Source organism: Periophthalmus magnuspinnatus, chromosome 10, assembly GCF_009829125.3.
Source record: "Periophthalmus magnuspinnatus isolate fPerMag1 chromosome 10, fPerMag1.2.pri, whole genome shotgun sequence".
Taxonomy (NCBI): Eukaryota; Metazoa; Chordata; class Actinopteri; order Gobiiformes; family Gobiidae; genus Periophthalmus; species Periophthalmus magnuspinnatus.
In genome coordinates, this window is record NC_047135.1 from 9,966,610 (window position 1) to 9,988,027 (window position 21,418).

The window sequence follows — 21,418 nt, forward strand, 5'->3', positions numbered from 1 at the left end:
ATAAACAGTAAAATAAAACATATATTGGTTCATATTGGCATAATAATAATCTTCTCCTTAGAACGAGCGTCAGTGTGACTGCCTGCCGGGGTACGTGGGTAATGGAGTCCAGTGTTTGGAGAAAGTAGTGCCTCCAGTCGACCGCTGCCTTGAGAACAATGGAGACTGTGACCCAGTGGCCCAGTGTAAAGACCTGCACTACCACAGTGAGTCTTTGAGCCGGGTTTAATAAAGGCTGAAATTAGTGATGGTTCTTACTTCTGTCATTGATGTTGTGTTAAGTAAACACAGGGGGTGTGTTCCACCTGCGTTCTCCTCTGGGGAAGTACCAGATGAACTTCAGTCAGGCTAAAGCAGCTTGTGAGGATGAAGGAGGGATCCTGGCCAGCTTCAAACAGCTGGGAGATGCTCAGCAGGTAAGAAACCAACTACACACAACCATTCAGGGCTCAGGGAATTAACTTTCACTCATAGTCTTTATATTTATTGTGCAAGTTTTAGAAATAGTTAGTCTTGCCGAAACATGCATTGTGCTTACATAACTATAAACACCTCAAGTTTGTTTGACTCTTGGGTAACTAATTTTGGTCCTTGAAATATTACTCCCTTTTCTGTTATCATCATAGTATCAACAGCGAACCAGTTTTCTTAGCCAGGGCTCCAGACTAACAATTTGAGTTGGTTTCACAGGTGTGATTTTCATTTGGGTTCACAAAAACAGGATTTGGGTGCACCAAAGCCTGCCACTTATTTAAGTGATCATAATATACTTTTACTCATTACATCAATAATGTCTAGTGTTGTCTATTCAAAGTTGTTTATTTGATCAAATAACATTAGAAATTTAAGCAAGGCAAGTTTATTTGTGTTGCACAATTCGTACAAAAAGTAATTCAAAGTGCTTTACAGAAGAAAGACATTAAAATCACAATACAAACAAATCAAAATATATATAATCATCATAAAATTAACATTAGAAGAGAAGAGTGTAGAATAAAAAACACAGATAAACAGAACCATTTGAGCCTGTTGCAGATGTTATTGATTTGATGTGGCTGTTAAAGTTCAACTCTGAGTCCATTATTACCCCTAGATTTCTAGCCTGATTTGAAAGTTTTAGAGAAAGAGAGACTGACTGCTGACATTTTATGTTTCTGAGGGCCAAAGATGATGACTTCAGTCCTGTCTGAGTTCAGCTGGAGAAAGTTGTTTTGCATCCACACAATCATCTGTTGGATGCCGTGGCAGAGCGAATATCCACTGTTCCATATTCACCTGCTTCCAGACACAGATATGAGTGTAATCTGCATAGTTGTGGCAGGGCACATTATTGCTGTGTATTAAATGGCCTAACGGCAGGATGTAGGGATTAAACAAAAGGGTTCCCAGGATTGGCCCCTGGGGCACCCCATAGGTCAGGCCCATTTTATCTGTGACACATTTTTTAGGAGAGGCTTGATAACTGCTCCTGGGAATGTTCCAGACTGAAGTGATATTAACTATGCTGGCGAGTGATGATAGCAAACTGTTGAGCACAGACTTTAGAAATATAGAGGCCAACACATTGAGATAGCATGTAGATGGACAGTTTTTTGTCAGTTACAGGTGCAAAGTGAGTCAGCTCTAAAGGTCTAGGTGGCTGCAGGGGTGTTATTTGCGTTGTAGAATTGATGCCATTTTTGATGCCCTGAACCTTGTCATTAAAGAATACTGTGAACTCATTGCACTTAAATGTGGAAATTAGTTCTAGCGATAGCGGAGCTGGAGGGTTTGTTAATCTGTTTACTTTTGCAAATTCGACACGAGTGTTGTTACTGCAATTTCCAATGATGTTTTGAAAAATACCTTTCCCTTGTTCTACATAAGCTGTGGTTGTACATGTATATCTTTTCCGTGTAAAACTCATAATGAACCTGGAGCTTTGACTTTCACCATTCCTACTTGGCCCTCCCTTTTCTGTACCCTGACCGAGTCATCATTCCTCGCTTTCTGCCTATCTTTAACAGTGGGGGGCGGTGCATTTCACCTGGCCTTCAGTGACATTCCATTTACACGTTACAACATCACCTCAGTATAGGCTAGTCAAGCGACACTTAATTTCAGGAGCATTTTAAACCAATAAGCATGCATTGCATTTACAATTAAGAGTAGGAAACTAAGTTCACAGATACTGTCAAAAATTAAAAACTCCCACATCCCACATTGCCTAGTATGAAAGTGGTGTGTGCGTGAATGATTGGTGGTGGTCAGAGGGGCCAGTGGTGCATGTTGTGGAAAAATTACAGTTCTAGATGAAAAGTAATCCATTTACGAAGCTCGGTGAGTTTTGCAATACAGGAAAAAAGGTTTATTGTTTGTTGCAGCAGATACAGACAGGACAGGGCCCGGGCCTGCCCTGGCCACAGACTGGTAGCCTCCCGGCCTCTCCCCCAGTTCCCCTCTCCCTCTAAGTCCAAGTCTCAACCACCCAACCAACCACCCAACCACCCACCAGCCACCCTGAGCATCTGAGCTCTGACTATTTTATACCAGAATGACAATGCTACATACATTTCAAAGCAGTGACTTTTGTCTCACACCCATATGATAATGAACTTTTACACTTAGACAGGTAGAACAACAGCGAGTTTCCTGTGGGACGGAGACAGAGCTTCACACATGTTAATGTCTGGTCTGGGTCTGGCAGACTGACACAGATCAAATACTTTTTAAATACACAACATGACTATACTTAAATTTCTATCACACTTTCTCCCTTTTGATTATTCATTAAACAATCATTCCACAAAAACATTCATTGTTGGAGATGAAGTCAGTTCCATTATTGTTGACTGAGATGGAAGGAAATTCAACAGTTCATTGTTGTGTTCAGTTCAGTCTGTCCTTATCCAATATGATTTGTAGTCAGACAGTGAATGCTGTTTTAACATGATGGTGGCGGTGTTCAGTTAAATCTTTCCCATCACCTGTCCTCTGTCCCTTTGTCCTCCCTCTGACCACACATGGCTGTTCTCTCCGTCCACACGCAGCTCGGCGTCTCTCCAGCCGCAGCTCGTCTCTGGAGTTGTCCTTCATGTCTTGATTTCAGGGCTGTGGTTGGGGACACGAGGAACAGATCAAGTTCTTCTGAGTCACATGAAAAGAAGTGAATGGCTGAACTTTTCTGAAGTTTTCCTTAGGTGACATTGAAACAGAAGAATGGTTTTAATGATGTAGGTCTGATTCAGTCCAGGAGAAGACCATGTGTCCTCCAGCTCAGGAGAAGACCATGTGTCCTCCTGCCCAGGAGAAGACCATGTGTCCTCCAGCTCAAGAGATGTTTTTGTTTCAAGTCCAGGTGGAAACTTATCCCTGGCTTCAGATGTTGTCAGGTTACAGGTCTTATAGTTAATGGAACATTCTCTAAATGATAACACCTTTTTTCACACAATCCAGTTTTGAAAACTAAAATTAAATTTGTAATATCCCCCTTTGACACATTTATATATCTATATATACATGTGTCAATTTTTGGCTTAGCTGTCTTCTGCTGCAAGAGAACAGTCAAATTACTGTTGCTGAAATAAACATTTTGTGAAGCCCAAAACTGTTATTGGTTAGTTGTTAGTGTTGTTAGTGTTGCTAGTGTGTGATTATTTCATAGGAACATGTAAAGAAAAAAGAATAGAAATTATGCAGCATCCGCATTTCCTGCTTTGATTAGGCCTTCATTTTGGTTTTAAGAGAGCTCTTTAACATTTTTGGGAATTCCTGGAAGAATTCGGTTTCTTCTTTCTAATTACAATTGAGAAGGGTTTTTTGGTATCAGCTGGACTTTTCTTAGGACATGCATGTCATTAAACTGATGAGGCAAAAAACACAAAATAAATACAACATTTTTCAAAAAGGAAATATAAAGAAACAAAGAAATGTATAAAATGAGTGGATCAGTTGAAACTGCATCCTGTCATTTTCTTGTTGACACGGTTTACAATGGTTTAGCTGTTACACACATATTTTCTTATGTCACATATTTCACACCACACAGTTTGGCTGATCAGGTCTAAGGACACACTAATGTACAGTTCACTTCTTGTGTCACGCTCTGTACTTAACCATTTTCTTTCTTTTCTTTTTTTTCCAGATTTTTTTTTCAGTTTTTGTTTTTTTTCTTTTTCATTTTTTCTCTTTTTTTTCTTTACTGTTTTTTTTTTCATTTTTTTTCACACTTATCATTGTGAGTGAATTAGAGCATACTGTTGACATTACGTAAATTTACATTTGTCTGCATTTTGCTATCACATAATATCTTCATTCTTCTGAATTTACTCTCCCTCATGAAAAAAGTTCATCTGTCCTTACACTCAACTACACAGGGATTCGCACCCTTTTGCCTTTTACCAGTTAGTAATCCTAGATAGGAGTTTCACCTAGTGACTGTTCACTAAATAGCAGGGACTCTCACCCTTTTGACTGTTTACTAGCTAGTTACAACTAGAGGGGAATTTCACCCATGACTGTTTGGTAGTTAACCGTAATGACTCCTAAACCTCACTCTGGAGAATAATTTCAAGTATGTCCCAATACTAGATATTATACAAAGCAAAAAGTAGCACAACTAAACCCGTGCACCTTTAAAATGCAGAGGGCTTATGGCGTAGAGGGCACTCCCGTCTCCAATGTCCAGCTTGACAACAGATGAAATAAGGTTCATTGGAAAATCTTCTCTTGTTCTTTCGATGGGCTCTCCTCCCATATTTGCTCTGGTTATGTGTTGGCTGATGAGTCTGTAGTTGTCTATGTAATTGTGAATTAACTCGGTGATTTTCATGTTGTTGGGTCTTATTGTACATAGTCACTGCTGCCATATGCAGTTCTTTCTGAATTCTTTCTTGCTTCATTATTTTCTTTCTGTTTAGCTGTTCATATGCATGTGTGGCTTGTCTTTTTAGTTCAGTTAGGCGAGCAGCTTTCCAGCCAATGCAGGTTTTCTTCACAGCTGAAGAAATGTCTGTTTTTAGTCCATTAATGAAATAGTTACACAAATATGTTTCCCAAACATCACGAGTCACACCTATTTGATCAGGTCTTGTAAATCCACTGTGGGTGTTATATACTTCTGTTAAACGTGTGAGAAACTCTTCAGGGTCCTCAGTGTCTCTTTGTTTGCAGGATTGGATTTTGTCAGTATCGATAGAGGCAGGAAAGGCTTTTGTGATAGCTGTGCAGATGTTATTCACAGCTTCTCTATACAAAGGATTGGAGTCATGCTTCCAATCAACATGATTGCATCGCAGTTCAGTGTTTTGAAGTTGATCAGCTATTTTGTGCCATTCAGTAGTTTTCATTTTCAGGATCAATACTCTCCTTAGTTCACTCATAGTAGGTTTGAAATCTTGACAAAAAGTGATAAGTTCTTTAGCAAAAGTCTGACCTGATGCTGTTGGATTGGGCAGATGTTGAGATGCTGCAGATATTTCAGAAGAAATCCAAGGGCGGAAAACTAATGTTGAACCTTGTGGGCCAGAGACTTCAACCATTGGCATAGTGTACATTGTGTCTTCTTCAGCACAGCTCACTTTGCTTGTTTCCATCTGTACCTGCACGTGTCCATTACTGTCCTGCGTTGTAGAGTTATTTGGTGAAGGATCAGACAGACAGGTTGGATGGGGGTTGTTCAGATCTGGGTCAAACTTTAGTACAGTCAACTGTTGAGACAAAGAGTTCTGCGAGTGGGGCAATTTCAGCTCACACATTTCAGTTGCATCTTCAAAGAGAAGAGGCTTGTGCATAGTTTTTCTGATTTTGACTTCAGCTTCGTCTTTCCACATTTTTAAACATTCCTTGTAATTTTCGATGTTTTCTAATTTTTTTTATCAAAAATGTTATTTTTTCTCTCATTTCGACTTCAATTTCACATAATTTGCATGAACCCAATGCATTTTCCAATGCATGAACATTTCCAATGCATGAACATTTTTTAAACTGAACGCACCAAATTCTGAAGACTTCTTATCTTCATGTTTTCTTCTAATAAAATCAACAATGGAGGGGAATACTCCCTTGAAGTTTTGCTCCCCATTTTAGATGTTTTAGCACTCGTAGCTTCCAGTAGTCCCAAAAGTGAGGAAATCAGGAGTGGTGGAGGGCCATTGTTGCTTGGATTGTATTAGCAGCACGTTGTTAGGGCAGCGTGGTGGTACACACATGAGATTTTGGAGCCAAAAAGACTGAAAAGTTGTGAGATGAATCAAAAATGGTATAGGATCAGAACTATGGCTGCTGGGTATGTTTAGTTAAGCATTTTGCATTTCCAAAATACATTCTCCTTTGATTTACCAGTCTTTGTAGATGAAGATTTCCTTTTCAAATGGAAAGAAGTCTGTATTGGGAAAGCTCACCAAGTAGACCTTGTTCAAATCCAGCGGTGGTGATCCAGGACAGAAACCAATGTCCATCCATGTTCTTCTTTGAAAGAACTGCATCAGGACAGAAACCAAAAGGAAGACAAAATCCCATCTTCACTGTGTTCTGGACGACCACTCGTGGATCCCACTCTTCTGACACCATTATTGTTGTGGAAAAATTACAGTTCTAGATGAAAAGTAATCCATTTACGAAGCTCGGTGAGTTTTGCAATACAGGAAAAAAGGTTTATTGTTTGTTGCAGCAGATACAGACAGGACAGGGCCCAGGCCTGCCCTGGCCACAGACTGGTAGCCTCCCGGCCTCTCCCCCAGTTCCCCTCTCCCTCTAAGTCCAAGTCTCAACCACCCAACCAACCACCCAACCACCCACCAGCCACCCTGAGCATCTGAGCTCTGACTATTTTATACCAGAATGACAATGCTACATACATTTCAAAGCAGAGTGACTTTTGTTTCACACCCATATGATAATGAACTTTCACACTTAGACAGGTAAAACAACAGCGAGTTTCCTGTGGGACGGAGACAGAGCTTCACACATGTTAATGACTGGTCTGGGTCTGACAGACTGACACAGATCAAATACTTTTTAAATACACAACATGACTATACTTAAATTTCTATCACAGTGCAGATTGGCAGCCTCGCTTCCATCAGTCTGCAAGCCATTATTATTATTATTAGGCCCGAGCCTGGGACTCCGTCCCGGCGAGGGACTCATTAAAACCGCGTCCGGAGCGTGGAAAATGGCAAAAATCAAGTAGTAAACACGCCCCGACATGGCAGTGAGTGGTGTCAAAAATTAGAACTCGACGAGCTCTAATTGTCACAAAAGACCCCGAGAAAAAATAACGAAAGACGACTCGGTAGCGCCACCTCAAACTTTCATTTTCATGGGGCCAATGGGAGCCCGACTCGGAAAAAAGTCGACGTAAAAATCCGAAACTCACATCAAAAAATAGTACATGTTGGGACATGACAAAAATTATATTATGGCCCCGCCCTAAAATGTACAGGAAGTCGGCCATATTGGATCAAACCCGGGAATGACAAAAGTGCACACCCTCACATTCAGGACATTTTCTCACCCAGTTTTCATCATAAACACTTCAAATTTGGCCAAATCCCACTAAACACATGTGTGATTAAAGATTATCAATTATATTTTGATTATGACTTTGGGTGTGGTCAGAGTGAATTTTCAACAAAATCGCAAATTTTGGAATATTTCAAAAAAATATTTCTCTTTCACACATTTTTTGTTGGGAAAACGCTAATACAGCGTTTATGCACATTTGTGAGTTGAACGCAATGATATGCAAATCAAGGCACTCTCTCACAAAATGGCTCTCTAGCGCCCTCTTCAAATTTCATTTTCAAAAATTCGTAGAAGACAAACGCTTTGACGTGGACGTGTGAAAAAAATCACAGGGGCCTTATTTGTGATGGGCCACAATGTGAGAAAGTCACATGACTGTAGCTGTTATGGTTTAGGAGAAAAATAATGGGTGGAAAAAAAAATTCCATTATTATTATTATTATTATTATTATTATTATACGTGCCGGATTGAAGTCATTTTTGACCCCCTAAACGTTAACGAAAAGTCAATTTTATTGGACCCAAAATTCAAAGTTGGTGAAAAATTAATTATTTTGATATTCAAAAAAATTAATGTTTCAAAATGACTCAATAGCGCCACCTCAAAATTTGAAATACATTACGTCAATGAGAGACCTTTTTCATCGTAGACAAATTAAAATTGGTACAAACATAGAACATATTAAGACAAGTAAAAAATGATATTATGACCCCACCCTAAATCCTACAGGAAGTCGGCCATTGTGGGCGGAACCCCATTTTTCCAAAATTTTACCTCTCACATTTGGATTTTTTGCGCCATGGATTTTCATTCAAGAATCTTGCAAATTGGTCAAAATGAACTAGACACATGTGGCATTATAGGGAACTGCATTGGATTTTTCTAAAGCAAAAAAAGTGGGTGTGGCCAGCCTGCAAAGAAAAAATCAATATTTTGAAGTTTTAAAGTGTGCATAACTCACACATGCAGTGTCCTATTTCCCGGCATTAATATACATTTTGTTTAAAATCTTCATCGGCACCAAATGATATACAATTTGCATATGTCAGAATTTTTTTTGCTCCACAGCGCCCCCTTGAACTTTTGAATTGGGCCAAAAAAATTACTTTGACGTAAACATTTGAAATTCGGCATGGACATTTGGGTTTGCACACTGAACAAAAAAGCCAATGAGAACATACCTCTATCGGCAAATATGTTACCGTGGTAACATAATAAATGTGTCATTGAAATGAATGGGGTTCAGAGTACTGGACTTTGTTTTAGACTAAATAGATGCTCTACACTCATCAAACTATGGCCTAAAATTCAAGATTTGCAAAAAATTTTGTATTTTGATGTTCAAAAAAATTAACATATCAAAATGACTCAATAGCGCCACCTCAAAATTTGAAATACATTACGGCAATGAGAGACCTTTTTCATCGTAGACAAATGAAATTTGGTACAAACATAGAACATGTCAAGACAAGTACAAAATTATATTATGACCCCACCCTAAACCCTACAGGAAGTCGGCCATTGTGGGCGGAACCCCATTTTTCAAAAATTTTACCTCTCACATTTGCATTTTTTGCACCTTGGATTTTCATTCAAGAAACTTGCAAATTGGTCAAAATGAACTGGCCCCAGTTGGGATTATAGGGAACTGTCTTTGATTTTTCTACATCATAAAATGTGGGTGTGGCAGCAATCAAAGAAAAAAAACATTTTTTGAAGTGTTAAAATGCGCATAACTCACACATGCAGTATCCTCTTTCCCGGCATTAATATACATTTTGTTTAAATTCTTGATCTACACGAAATGACATACAATTTACACGTGTCAGAATTTTTCCGCTCCACAGCGCCCCCTTGAACTTTTGATTTGGACCAAAAAAATTTACTTTCACATAACCATTTGAAATTCGGCATGGACATTTGGCTTGGCAAACTGAACAAAAAAGCCAATGACAACATACCTCTATTTTCAACTATGTTACCGTGGTAACATAATAAATGTGTCGTTGAAATGAATGGGGTTCAGAGTACTGGACTTTGTTGTAGACTAAATAGATGCTCTACACTCACCAAACTATGGCCTAAAATTCAAGATTGGCAAAACAAGTAGTATTTTCATGTGGAAAAAAATTAACGTATCAAAGTGACTCAATAGCGCCACCTCAAAATTTGAAATACATTGCGGCAATGAGAGACCTTTTTCATCGTAGACAAATGAAATTTGGTACAAACATAGAACATGTCAAGACAAGTAAAAAATTATATTATGACCCCACCCTAAACCCTACAGGAAGTCGGCCATTGTGGGCGGAACCCCATTTTTTCCAAATTTTAACTCTAACATTTGGATTTTTCATGCCGTGGATTTTCATTCAAGAAACTTGCAAAATGGTCACAACTTACTAGACCCATGTGGGATTATAGGGAACTCTTGTGAAATTTTCTAAGTTATAAAATATGGGTGTGGCCAGCATGCAAAGAAAAAAATTTTTTTTTGAAGTTTTAAATGTCCCGTAGGTCAAACATGCAGTTTCCTATTTTCCGGCATTAATATACATTTTGTTCAAAATCTTGATCTGAGTGAATAAATATGCAATTTACACATATCAAAGACTACATTGCTCCACAGCGCCCCCTTGAAATTTTTAAATGGCACGTAAAAAAAATACTTTGTCACAAACATTTGAAATTTGGCATGGACATGCCTATTCCAATACTGAACAAAAAAGTCAAAGACACTATACCTCTATTTTCAAAGGTGTTGCCATGGCAACGTCTGACATTTCTCATTGAAATACATGGGTTTTGGTCAACAAAGATGAAAAAAAATTACTTTGACATAACCATTTGAAATTTTGCAGGGACATTTGGCTTGGCAAACTGAACAAAAAAGTCAATGAGAACATACCTCTATTTTCAACTATGTTGCCGTGGTAACATCATAAATGTGTCATTGAAATGAATGGGGTTCAGAGTACTGGACTTTGTTGTAGACTAAATAGATGCTCTACACTCACCAAACTATGGCCTAAAATTCAAGATTGGCAAAAAAATGTGCATTTTGATGTTCAAAAAAATTACCGTATCAAAATGACACAATAGCGCCATCTCAAAATTTGAAATACATTACGGCAATGAGAGACCTTTTTCATCGTAGACAAATGAAATTTGGTACAAACATAGAACATCTCAGGACAAGTAAAAAATTATATTATGACCCCACCCTAAACCCTACAGGAAGTCGGCCATTGTGGGCAGAACTCCATTTTTCCAAAATTTTACCTCTCACATTTGAATTTTTCGTGCCTTGGATTTTCTTTCAAGAAACTTACAAATTGGTAAAAATATACTAGACCCATGTGGGATTATAGGGAACTCTCTTGTATTTTCCTAAATCATAAAATGTGGGTGTGGCCAGCCTGCAAAGAAAAAATATGTTTTTTGAAGTTTTAAATGGCCCGTAACTCAAACATGCAGTGTCCTAATTCCCGGCATTAATATACGTTTTGTTCAAAATTTTCATCTGAGTGCATAGACATGCAATTTACATATGTCAAATATTACATTGCTCCACAGCGCCCCCTTGGAATTTTAAATGGTGCACAAAAAATATTACTTTGTCACAAACATTTGAAATTTGGCATGAACATCCCTATTCTGATACTGAACAAAAAAGTCAATGACACCATATCTCTATTTTTAAAGGTGTTGCCATGGCAACATCTGACATTTCTCATTGAAATACATGGGTTTTGGTTAAATAGGATGAAAAATATTTACTGTGTCATAGACCATTGAAATTTGGTACACATATTCCTCTCATAATACTGAAAAAAAAGCCAATGAAGCCAAACTTCTATTTCCAACCGTTCAAGCGTGACAATGTGATAAATGATCTCTTTGGAATGAATGGAGTAGTATTACTCAGTCGCTGATTTTGGGGGGAGGAGCGATGTAAGCGGGAATGAAAGGCGGGATCTCCGCGGTGGCGCGTACCCCGCGGTCGCAAGGGGTGGCGAGGGCCTTTATCACTGCTTGCAGTTTTAATTATTATTATTATTAGGCCCGAGCCTGGGACTCCGTCCCGGCGAGGGACTCATTAAAACCGCGTCCGAAACCCGGAAAATGGCAAAAATCAAGTAGTAAACACGCCCCGACATGGCAGTGAGTGGTGTCAAAAATTAGAACTCGACGAGCTCTAATTGTCACAAAAGACCCCGAGAAAAAATAACGAAAGACGACTCGGTAGCGCCACCTCAAACTTTGATTTTCATGGGGCCAATGGGAGCCCGACTCGGAAAAAAGTCGACGTAAAAATCCGAAACTCACATGAAAAAATAGAACATGTCGGGACATGACAAAAATGATATTATGGCCCCGCCCTAAAATGAACAGGACGTCGGCCATATTGGATCAAACCGGAGAACGACAAAAGTGCACACCGTCACATTCAGGACATTTTCTCGCCCAGTTTTCATCACAAACACTTCAAATTTGGCCAAATCCCTCTAAACCCATGTGTAATTAAAGATTATCAATTACATTTTGATTATGACTTCGGGTGTGGTCAGGGTGAATTTTCAACAAAATCGCAATTTTTGCAATATTTCAATAAAATATTTCTCTTTCACACATTTTTTGTTGGGAAAACGCTAATACAGCGTTTATACACATTTGTGAGCTGAACGCAATGGTATGCAAATCAAGGCACTCTCTCACAAAATGGCTCTCTAGCGCCCTCTTCAAATTTCATTTTCAAAAATTCGTAGAAGACAAGCGATTTGTCGTGGACGTGTGAAAAAATTCACAGGGGCCTTATTTGTGATGGGGCACAATGTGAAAAAGTCACATGACTGTAGCTGTTATGGTTTAGGAGAAAAATAATGGGTGGAAAATGCGTTTCCATTATTCTTCTTCTTCTTCTTCTTCTTCTTATTTTGGTCGCGACTTTGAATCCACTTTTGACCCCCTGAACGTTAACGAAAAGTCAATTTTATTGGACCCAAAATTCAAGATTGGTGAAAAATTAATTATTTTGATGTTCAAAAAAATTAATGTATCAAAATGACTCAATAGCGCCACCTCAAAATTTGAAATACATTGCGGCAATGAGAGACCTTTTTCATCGTAGACAAATGAAATTTGGTACAAACATAGAACATGTCAAGACAAGTAAAAAATGATATAATGACCCCACCCTAAACCCTACAGGAAGTCGGCCATTGTGGGCGGATCCTCATTTTTTCAAAATTTTACCTCTCACATTTGGATTTTTTGCGCCTTGGATTTTCATTCAACAAACTTGCAAATTGGTCAAAATGAACTAGACCCATGTGGGATTATAAGCAACTCTTTTGGAATTTTCTAAGTAATAAAATGTGGGTGTGGCCATCCTGCAAAAAAAAAGCCATTTTTAAAAGTTTTTCATTGCATGTAACTCACACAGTTAGTGTCCTACGTCCCGGCATGAATATACTTTTTTATTCAAAATGTTGATCTGAACACATAGATATACAATTTACACAGGTCAGACTTTATATGTCTCCACAGCGCCCCCTCAAACTTTGATTTTATGGGGCCAATGGGAGCCCGACTCGGAAAAAAGTCAACGTAAAAATCTGAAACTCACATCAAAAAATAGAACATATTGGGACATGACAAAAATGATATTATGGCCCCGCCCTAAAATGTACAGGAAGTCGGCCATATTGGATCAAACCCGGGAACGACAAAAGTGCGCACCCTCACATTCAGGATATTTTCTCGCACAGTTTTCATCACAAACACTTCAAATTTGGCCAAATCCCACTAAACCCATGTGTGATTAAAGATGATCAATTTTACTTTGATTATAACTTTGGGTGTGGTCAGGGTGAATTTTCAACAAAATCGCACATTTATGAATATTTCAAAAAAATATTTCTCTTTCACACATTTTTTGTTGGGAAAACGCTAATACAGCGTTTATGCACATTTGTGAGCTGAACGCAATGATATGCAAATCAAGACACTCTCTGATAAAATGGCTCTCTAGCGCCCTCTTCAAATTTCATTTTCAAAAATTCGTCGACAACAATCGCTTTGTTGTGAACTAGTGGAAAAATTCACAGGGGTATTATTTGTGATGGGGCACAATGTGAGAAAGTCACATGACTGTAGCTGTTATGGTTTAGGAGAAAAATAATGGGTGGAAAATGCGTTTCCATTATTAGGCCCGAGCCTGGGACTCCGTCCCGGCGAGGGACTCATTAAAACCGCGTCCGAAACCCGGAAAATGGCAAAAATCAAGTAGTAAACACGCCCCGACATGGCAGTGAGTGGTGTCAAAAATTAGAACTCGATGAGCTCTAATTGTCACAAAAGACCCCGAGAAAAAATAACGAAAGACGACTCGGTAGCGCCACCTCAAACTTTGATTTTCATGGGGCCAATGGGAGCCCGACTCGGAAAAAAGTCGACGTAAAAATCCGAAACTCACATCTAAAAATAGTACACGTCGGGACATGACAAAAATGATATTATGGCCCCACCCTAAAATGTACAGGAAGTCGGCCATATTAGATCAAACCCGGGAATGACAAAAGTGCACACCCTCGCATTCAGGACATTTTCTCGCCCAGTTTTCATCACAAACACTTCAAATTTGGCCAAATCCCTCTAAACCCATGTGTGATTAAAGATTAACAATTACATTTTGATTATGACTTTGGGTGTGGTCAGGGTGAATTTTCAACAAAATCGCAATTTTTGCAATATTTCAATAAAATATTTATGTTTCACACATTTTTTGTTGGGAAAAGGCTAATACAGCGTTTATGCACATTTGTGAGCTGAACGCAATGATATGCAAATCAAGGCACTCTCTCACAAAATGCCTCTCTAGCACCCTCTTCAAATTCCATTTTCAAAAATTCATAGAAGACAATCGATTTGTTGTGGACGTGTGAAAAAATTCACAGGGGCCTTATTTTTGATGGGGCACAATGTGAGAAAGTCACATGACTGTAGCTGTTATGGTTTAGGAGAAAAATAATGGGTGGAAAATGCGTTTCCATTCTTCTTCTTATTATTATTTTGGTCGCGACTTTGAATCCACTTTTGACCCCCTGAACGTTAACGAAAAGTCAATTTTATTGGACCCAAAATTCAAGATTGGTAAAAAAAAATTTATTTTAATGTTCAAAAAAATTAACGTATGAAAATGACTCAATAGCGCCACCTCAAAATTTGAAATACATTGCGGCAATGAGAGACCTTTTTCATCGTAGACAAATGAAATTTGGTACAAAGATAGAACATGTCACGACAAGTAAAAAATTATATTATGACCCCACCCTAAACCCTACAGGAAGTCGGCCATTGTGGGCGGAACCCCATTTTTTCAAAATTTTACCGCTCACATTTGGATTTTTTGCACCTCAGATTTTCATTCAAACAATTTGCAAATTGGTCAAAATGAACTAGACCCATGTGGGATTATAAGAAACTCTTTTGGAATTTTGTAAGTAATAAAATGTGGGTGTGGCCAGCCTGCAAAGAAAAAATAAGTTTTTTGAAATATTAAATGGCCCGTAACTAAAACATGCAGTGTCCTAATTCCCGGCATTAATATACGTTTTGTTCAAAATCTTAATCTGAGTACCATACCTCTATTTTTAAAGGTGTTGCCATGGCAACGTCTGACATTTCTCATTGAAATACATGGGTTTTGGTTAAATAGGATGAAAAATATTTACTCTGTCAGAGACCATTGAAATTTGGTACACATATTCCTCTCATCATACTGAACAAAAAAGCCAATGAAGACAAACTTCTATTTCCAACCGTTCAGGCGTGACAATGTGATAAATGGTCCCATTCGAATGAATGGAGTAGTATTACTCAGTCGCTGATTTTGGGGGGAGGCGCGATGTAATGGGGAACGAAAGGCAGGATCTCCGCGGTGGCATGTACCCCGCGGTCGCAAGGGGTGGCGAGGGCCTTTATCACTGCTTGCAGTTTTAATTATTATTATTATTATTACAGATCATTGGCATTTTTTTTCAATAGGCTATACAAGAGCAAATAACTAAAAATGTGGCACAGCTCAGATGGAACGAATTTTAGTTCAGTTTTAACTGAGGTGACTTCAATGTGTCACATTATTAACATTATAAATTGAAGATGATCAGATTTATTTGGTAATCTTATTTATTTATGTATTTATTTATTTTTGGCATTTTATTTCAGTAGCATTGATTTAATACTAACAAAATAAAATGGCAAGAAGAAATTAAAAATAAAATGCTTGTACTCACCAACACAGATTTCCTCCACAGCATTTTTTCTTATATGAAAATAAAATCCATCTTTCTTTCTTTTCTCAAGAACACTTCAGTGGCTCTGTTGTACAATTTATCTGTATGTTACAATTACATTCCCAATGGACATGGAAGCTAATGCTGAAAGCTGTTTCTTTCCGGTTCTGTTTCTGGCATATGCTTTGAAACGCTTTAAAGCTGAGAATGACAGCTCGACAGGCCAGTGCGTAAAGTTTTCACTTTTTCATAGTGGAACTCCGTCTCCCTGCATGCCTGTTCGCTGAGCTGCAGGTCCACTTGAGTGCATCCAAACGTTTTTAGATGCATCATAGCTTGTAAGTGAAAATCGATCAGTTGCAAGCAACAGGGATTCTCAACAGTACAATTTGTAGAGTTTCTCAGAAGCTGTGAGCCACGGGTACGGTTCATATTGCTCGTCTGGAAATGACGGACAAACCCTTTTCTTTGCTGGGACAAGTTAGCCAGCACAGGGGTTGGCCGACCTCTTTTCACAATATCCAGCTTTTCATGAAAGGCTCATCTGGAAAATGGCATGAAAAGTATATCTGTAACCAGATCATCTTCTCTCCTTTGGCCTTTATGGGTTAAAAATACAGCAATAGCTGTATCTCCGGGTTTAGTTCGACATTCTTCAAATTGCCACCTTTCACCTAGCAAGTACTTATCCAATCACAGGACGTGTAAATGTCCAGTTCACCTTCTAGCTGGCCTTGGTATGCAGAATCGATCTGATTGGCTATTGCAACTGACTGTGTCCATCTACTTACGGTGGACAGGTGCCTGCTCTATTTATTCTGAAGGCCTCAGGCAAATGAAATTTGCTTGACAACACAAGCTAGCTGAAATATAATTGGATAAAAACTCTACCACAGTAAACAGCATTGGAAGCCACTCAAATAAGTGCATATAATATGACATAAAGAGAACAGAGAATATTTTTGTTTACATATTTATGAAAATAAAGTAAATTAACTTTTCTGAGTCTGTTTAGGCCAGCAGAGAAGGCCTTGCTGGCCCTGATGGTCCACCACTGATCTTTAACCATTTTAACCTTCATCGGGGCAACGGTGTCCAGAACAATCAAAACACTTGAAGTTACATAGTTCAACAAATTATCAACATAAGCAGATAAGGCATTTTCAAAGGGTATCATTTCCATGAACAGTGCACCCATGTTATCGTTTATGTGTCTTTTGCAGGACCAGCCGTTGGTTTGGGAATAACAGACAGATCAAAGAATACACATAAATGATCAGACAGAGCAACATCCACTACATTGCAATGAGCAGGACAAGAGTGTGCCCTCTTTTGTAGGTGGCCTCGCTGACAGGCTGAGTCAGACTAAAGGTTTCAAGGACTGCACTGAGCTCTTTTTATGTCAAACTATTCTGTTAAACAGTGTTTCTGTCAAACACATTATCTACATGTACATTAAAATCACCTGTAATGACTAAACCATTAAAGACTGTGCACATGACTGAAAGCATCTCAGTAAAATCATAAAATACAGTGCTGAGGAAGTTTGTATATGACTAAGTAGAGTATGGATGGTGAATGTTTTAGCTTTATTTTAAAGGAAACATACTCAAAAGATGAAAGCACTCTAAAAACGGCACACACACCTTTATCCTTTTTGTTTGCTCCTGTTTCAGATTCAAATTTCAATTTGGGTGGAGTTGACTTAACTAGAATTGCATTACGTGTGTTTTTGTCAAGCCATGTTTTGATTAAAAACATAAAGTCAAGATTAAAAGAGGAAATCATTCATTAATTAAATCATTCAGTAAAAATGATTTGTTACATAAAGATCTGACACTGAGCACAGCAAGTTTCAGATTAGTTTCAGTAGGACTGGATGTTATCTTCTATGTTATCACAGGGCCTCAGCCTGATATTACCATTGTCATAACTGTACGTCCTGGGACAGCAGAGTCCCAGTGTGTCCTAGCTCTCAGTGATAACAGCTCTGGGGGAAGGCAGGGAAGCCCAAGCAGGGCTGAGATTGGGTGAGTTACCAGATGATGGCCAAGGAGGCGTAGCAGGTTATTTGGGTGAAAGATGAGGAGGGTTAGCTGGGAGGCTTTCTGGTAGTGAAGGCACAACTTTGTACAGGGAAAACTTAAGCATATTTGATACCAAAATTCTTGATTATGCTATATTAGGTGTGAGGGGAGCAATCTTAATTCCTGATCTGATGAGGCCATGGGTGAAGGTGGGATGGGGTGAGTGAAGAGTCCCTAGAAGGAGTAGATGTAGCAAAGGGGACCCAGGGCTGATCTGTGGGCAGGGAAGGTGATGGAGTTGCTGCTGGGTCTGAAACCTCTGTTGGTGTGGTCACAAACAGGTCTAAGGCCTGTGATGAGGGCCCTGGGGGAAGTGACACTGGTGATGAATCTGTTGCAGGGGAAGGTGGAGGTGATGGTGCTGCTGACCCATTCTCTGGGGGAGGTGGTGGTGGTGCTGCTGCTGAATGCCTCGCTGGGGGAGATGGTTGTGGTGCTGGTGATGACTCCTGCACTGGGGGAGATGGTTGTGCTGCTGGTGATGACTTCTTTACTGGGGCAGGTGGTTGTGGTAGTTGTGGTGCTGCTGCTGGTGCTGACACATTGGCTTGGTCTCTGGCTGGCACAGTAGGGATGCTCCTCTCATTCCTCTTTTCTTTCACTGGTCCCAGACCCTGTTCAGGTCGGTGCCTCAGAGCATGGAGGAGGTTATCTGTCAGTACTCTCACTCCACCTTTGCTCAGGTGCAGGCCATTTCCCTTGAACAGGTCCTTTCATTTCCAGAATAGATCAGAGTTCTCAATGTATTGCACACATTAAACAGCCATGTGTTCAGCTGAAACAATCGGGTGAATTTGTTCATCTCCCTTCTCTCTATGCTAGAGAGAGGTCCATTCTTAACCTTCACTCCACTCCTGAAATAATTTAGCGAAATTCTTTTTCAAGATTTCAGTCTGTTCCATTCTGGTGTCAACTGCACCCACGTGCACAATCAGCTGTTTATCTCCTTGGTACATTGACAAAAGCAGCATGTTTGGATTCCTCTGTGGCTCACATCTTTGATAGCACCATCTCCTAGCAGTAGCGTATCTCTGACGTTAATGTTTGGCACAGATAGCCTGCCAGCCTGCCTGCCTGCCTGCCTGCGCTCTTTTGTCAACTTCATTGCTCTTGTTTTGTGACAAAAAATTATTTTCTGTTTGTATGTTAGTCTGTGACAGTAGTAAAAATCTGCAATAAACTGTATTTTCGGTGATGTAACAATAATAGCATTGTCTTTTATCACTTGCTGCGTTGGCTTGGCATTTTGGTCTTTACAGAGTTTTGGAAAAGACACAGTATAACTCAAGTGTAAGTTGAAAGTGGAAGTTTTTTCACCCTCTTCTCTGAAAATAACTGTGGCCTACTTACCACTGGAATCAACAAGCAGTGTCCGGCGAAGTCCTTTTCAGATTCTAAAGCAAATATGTGTGCTTGTAACTCATTAATTTGCTGTTGATGCAGCAGGGCCAAACAATGATTGTCTCTGCACTCTTCAGAAGCAGGAGGTGATTTATCTTTTCTTTAAGTTAAAACAAAATTAATTTTATTTATTTATCTTTACAGTTCGCTAAAAGGTAAGTACTATTTCTTATTCACAAACAGACAAAAAACATAAAATGCAAGAGTGTTGCGTATTAAGCTCTATACATCACAGTTTGCCGGCTTCAGCAGCTCAAACTGGCTTTAGCAGCCTGTACAGCTGTGTGGGTAAAACGAATTAATGTTTTTTTTTTCTTTTAATTGTCAATTATAGCCTAACAAAGTCAATATTTTAGAGCGGCAAACACAAAGCCCTAATATTAATTGTACTGAAAACCTATAGGCAGACCATGCCTTCCAGTTCACCTGTTTCAGAAACTCTAGTCCCAGTGAGATGAGCACACTAAAAATGCCTCTCTACATCTGGGCTCATTGAATATTGCGCTAGGGAGAGGCAGTACACAAAACCTTCTTTAAAGATTTATTGTGTGCAAAGAAAAAGGTTTACAATTTACAGATACTTAGAAAGCAATCTTCAGAATATTGCAAGGTGTAAACCTGCAATTTACGAAGGTTATCGGGTTTTGTCCTTGGTCATCCAATCACCTCTCCTGGTAACAAAAGTCATGTTTTTGAAGTTTATCCCACTTATCTAAAGCTGGCGTCCAAACATCAACTTCGAATAACCAAGGTCTGTATTATTGGAGATGCACCTCCATCTCAGAGAAGGCAGTCTCTTAGCAGGTGCTGTGTCGTAATGCAGGCAAATGGGACCAAGTGATGCAAGACTCAGGGAAAGTTTACAGTGTTTATTTACAATTCGTGAATAAATGAACAATAAAGTGGGTTGATCTGGCGGGGAACAGGGGACGAGGTGCGGGCCAGGATCCGGGGGTGGAGCGGGCGACGTAACAGAGCCGACAGTGCGGGCAGCGCCGGGGCGGGGAGCAGAGTGGTAGCCGGGGTCCGGGGACGTGGTGTGCAGTGACGGAGACAGGGCAACCAGACCCAGAACAAGGAGCAGGGTGCGGAGCAGGATCCAGAGAGGTAGAGTGCGGAGAACAAGACGAGACAAGACTGTACCAGGACTGGGGAGCAGGGTCGGAACAGGGTCGGAGCAGGGTCGGAGCAGGGTCGGAGCAGGGTTGGAGCAGAGCCGGGAGCGCGGGAGACCGGGATGGTCCAGAGAACAGGATCTGAAGGGTGGCATGCAAAAAATCCAATGAGCAAGATAAAAGGAGCAAAACGCAAAAAGGCAAAGACAAGCTAGATATTCACATGGACATGCGGACAATCTGGCACCGTGTGTCTGGTCCTGGCTCCTCTTATCCACGGCAGATGGTGATGATTGCGCTGATGAGCTGCAGGTGCGAGCGGGAGGAGCCAGGAGCTCAGCCCAGCTCCGGCTCTGGCAGGTGGGGGAGGGAAGGAACAGGACAGGAGACAAAACATGAAGCAGGAATAGTGCAGTTCGTGACATGCTGAGCTAGGAGAGTGAGACATACCGTCTCTTTTCTCCACGGACATACCATATTATGATGATGTACAATGTACAGACAACATCTTGCCTGTACACTTGCACGTTCCAGGTAAGGCGTTCAATGAAATCACACCCTTGCACAAGGTCTGGTTAATTATATCAACAGTCTGTACTCAGCACATTTTGAAGTTGCATTGCCTATTAAGATCACAAGTCAACCAAGAGGGTAATTCGCCTAGCTGTTATTTGGCTTACATACAAAAGAGGTCATTTAAAGCTTTTGCAAAGCCTTACACAAGGCTTGCAATTTTGAGTTAACTTCATATGAAACATTGAATATTATTGAGTTGAATATTTAAATATTTGATTTGGATGACCTGCTGCGTAGACATGCAAAGCGTTATTTGAGCACTTAAATGTGATCAGAAGACTGCACAAATCATGACTACACCGCTCTCTTAACAATCTGCGTTAAAATAAAAGGCTGTGGATGAGGTTGTAATAAGTTGAAATGACAGAATTTGGGGGAAATGATCAAAAATACTGGCAGAGCTTATCGGTCCTCAGCAGTGTTGGGCATCTTACT

General features: G+C 39.8%; 1 protein-coding gene across 1 annotated transcript in view; it reads left to right on the top strand.

The window, feature by feature from the left end:
• Positions 1–21,418, top strand: part of stab1 (stabilin 1) — a 124,924-nt gene that overhangs the window by 86,291 nt on the left and 17,215 nt on the right. Inside the window, exons 61-62 of the mRNA XM_055225063.1 lie at positions 62–206; positions 283–416. Coding sequence (XP_055081038.1) covers positions 62–206; positions 283–416 — 279 coding nt within the window. The remainder of the gene's footprint in view (positions 1–61; positions 207–282; positions 417–21,418) is intronic.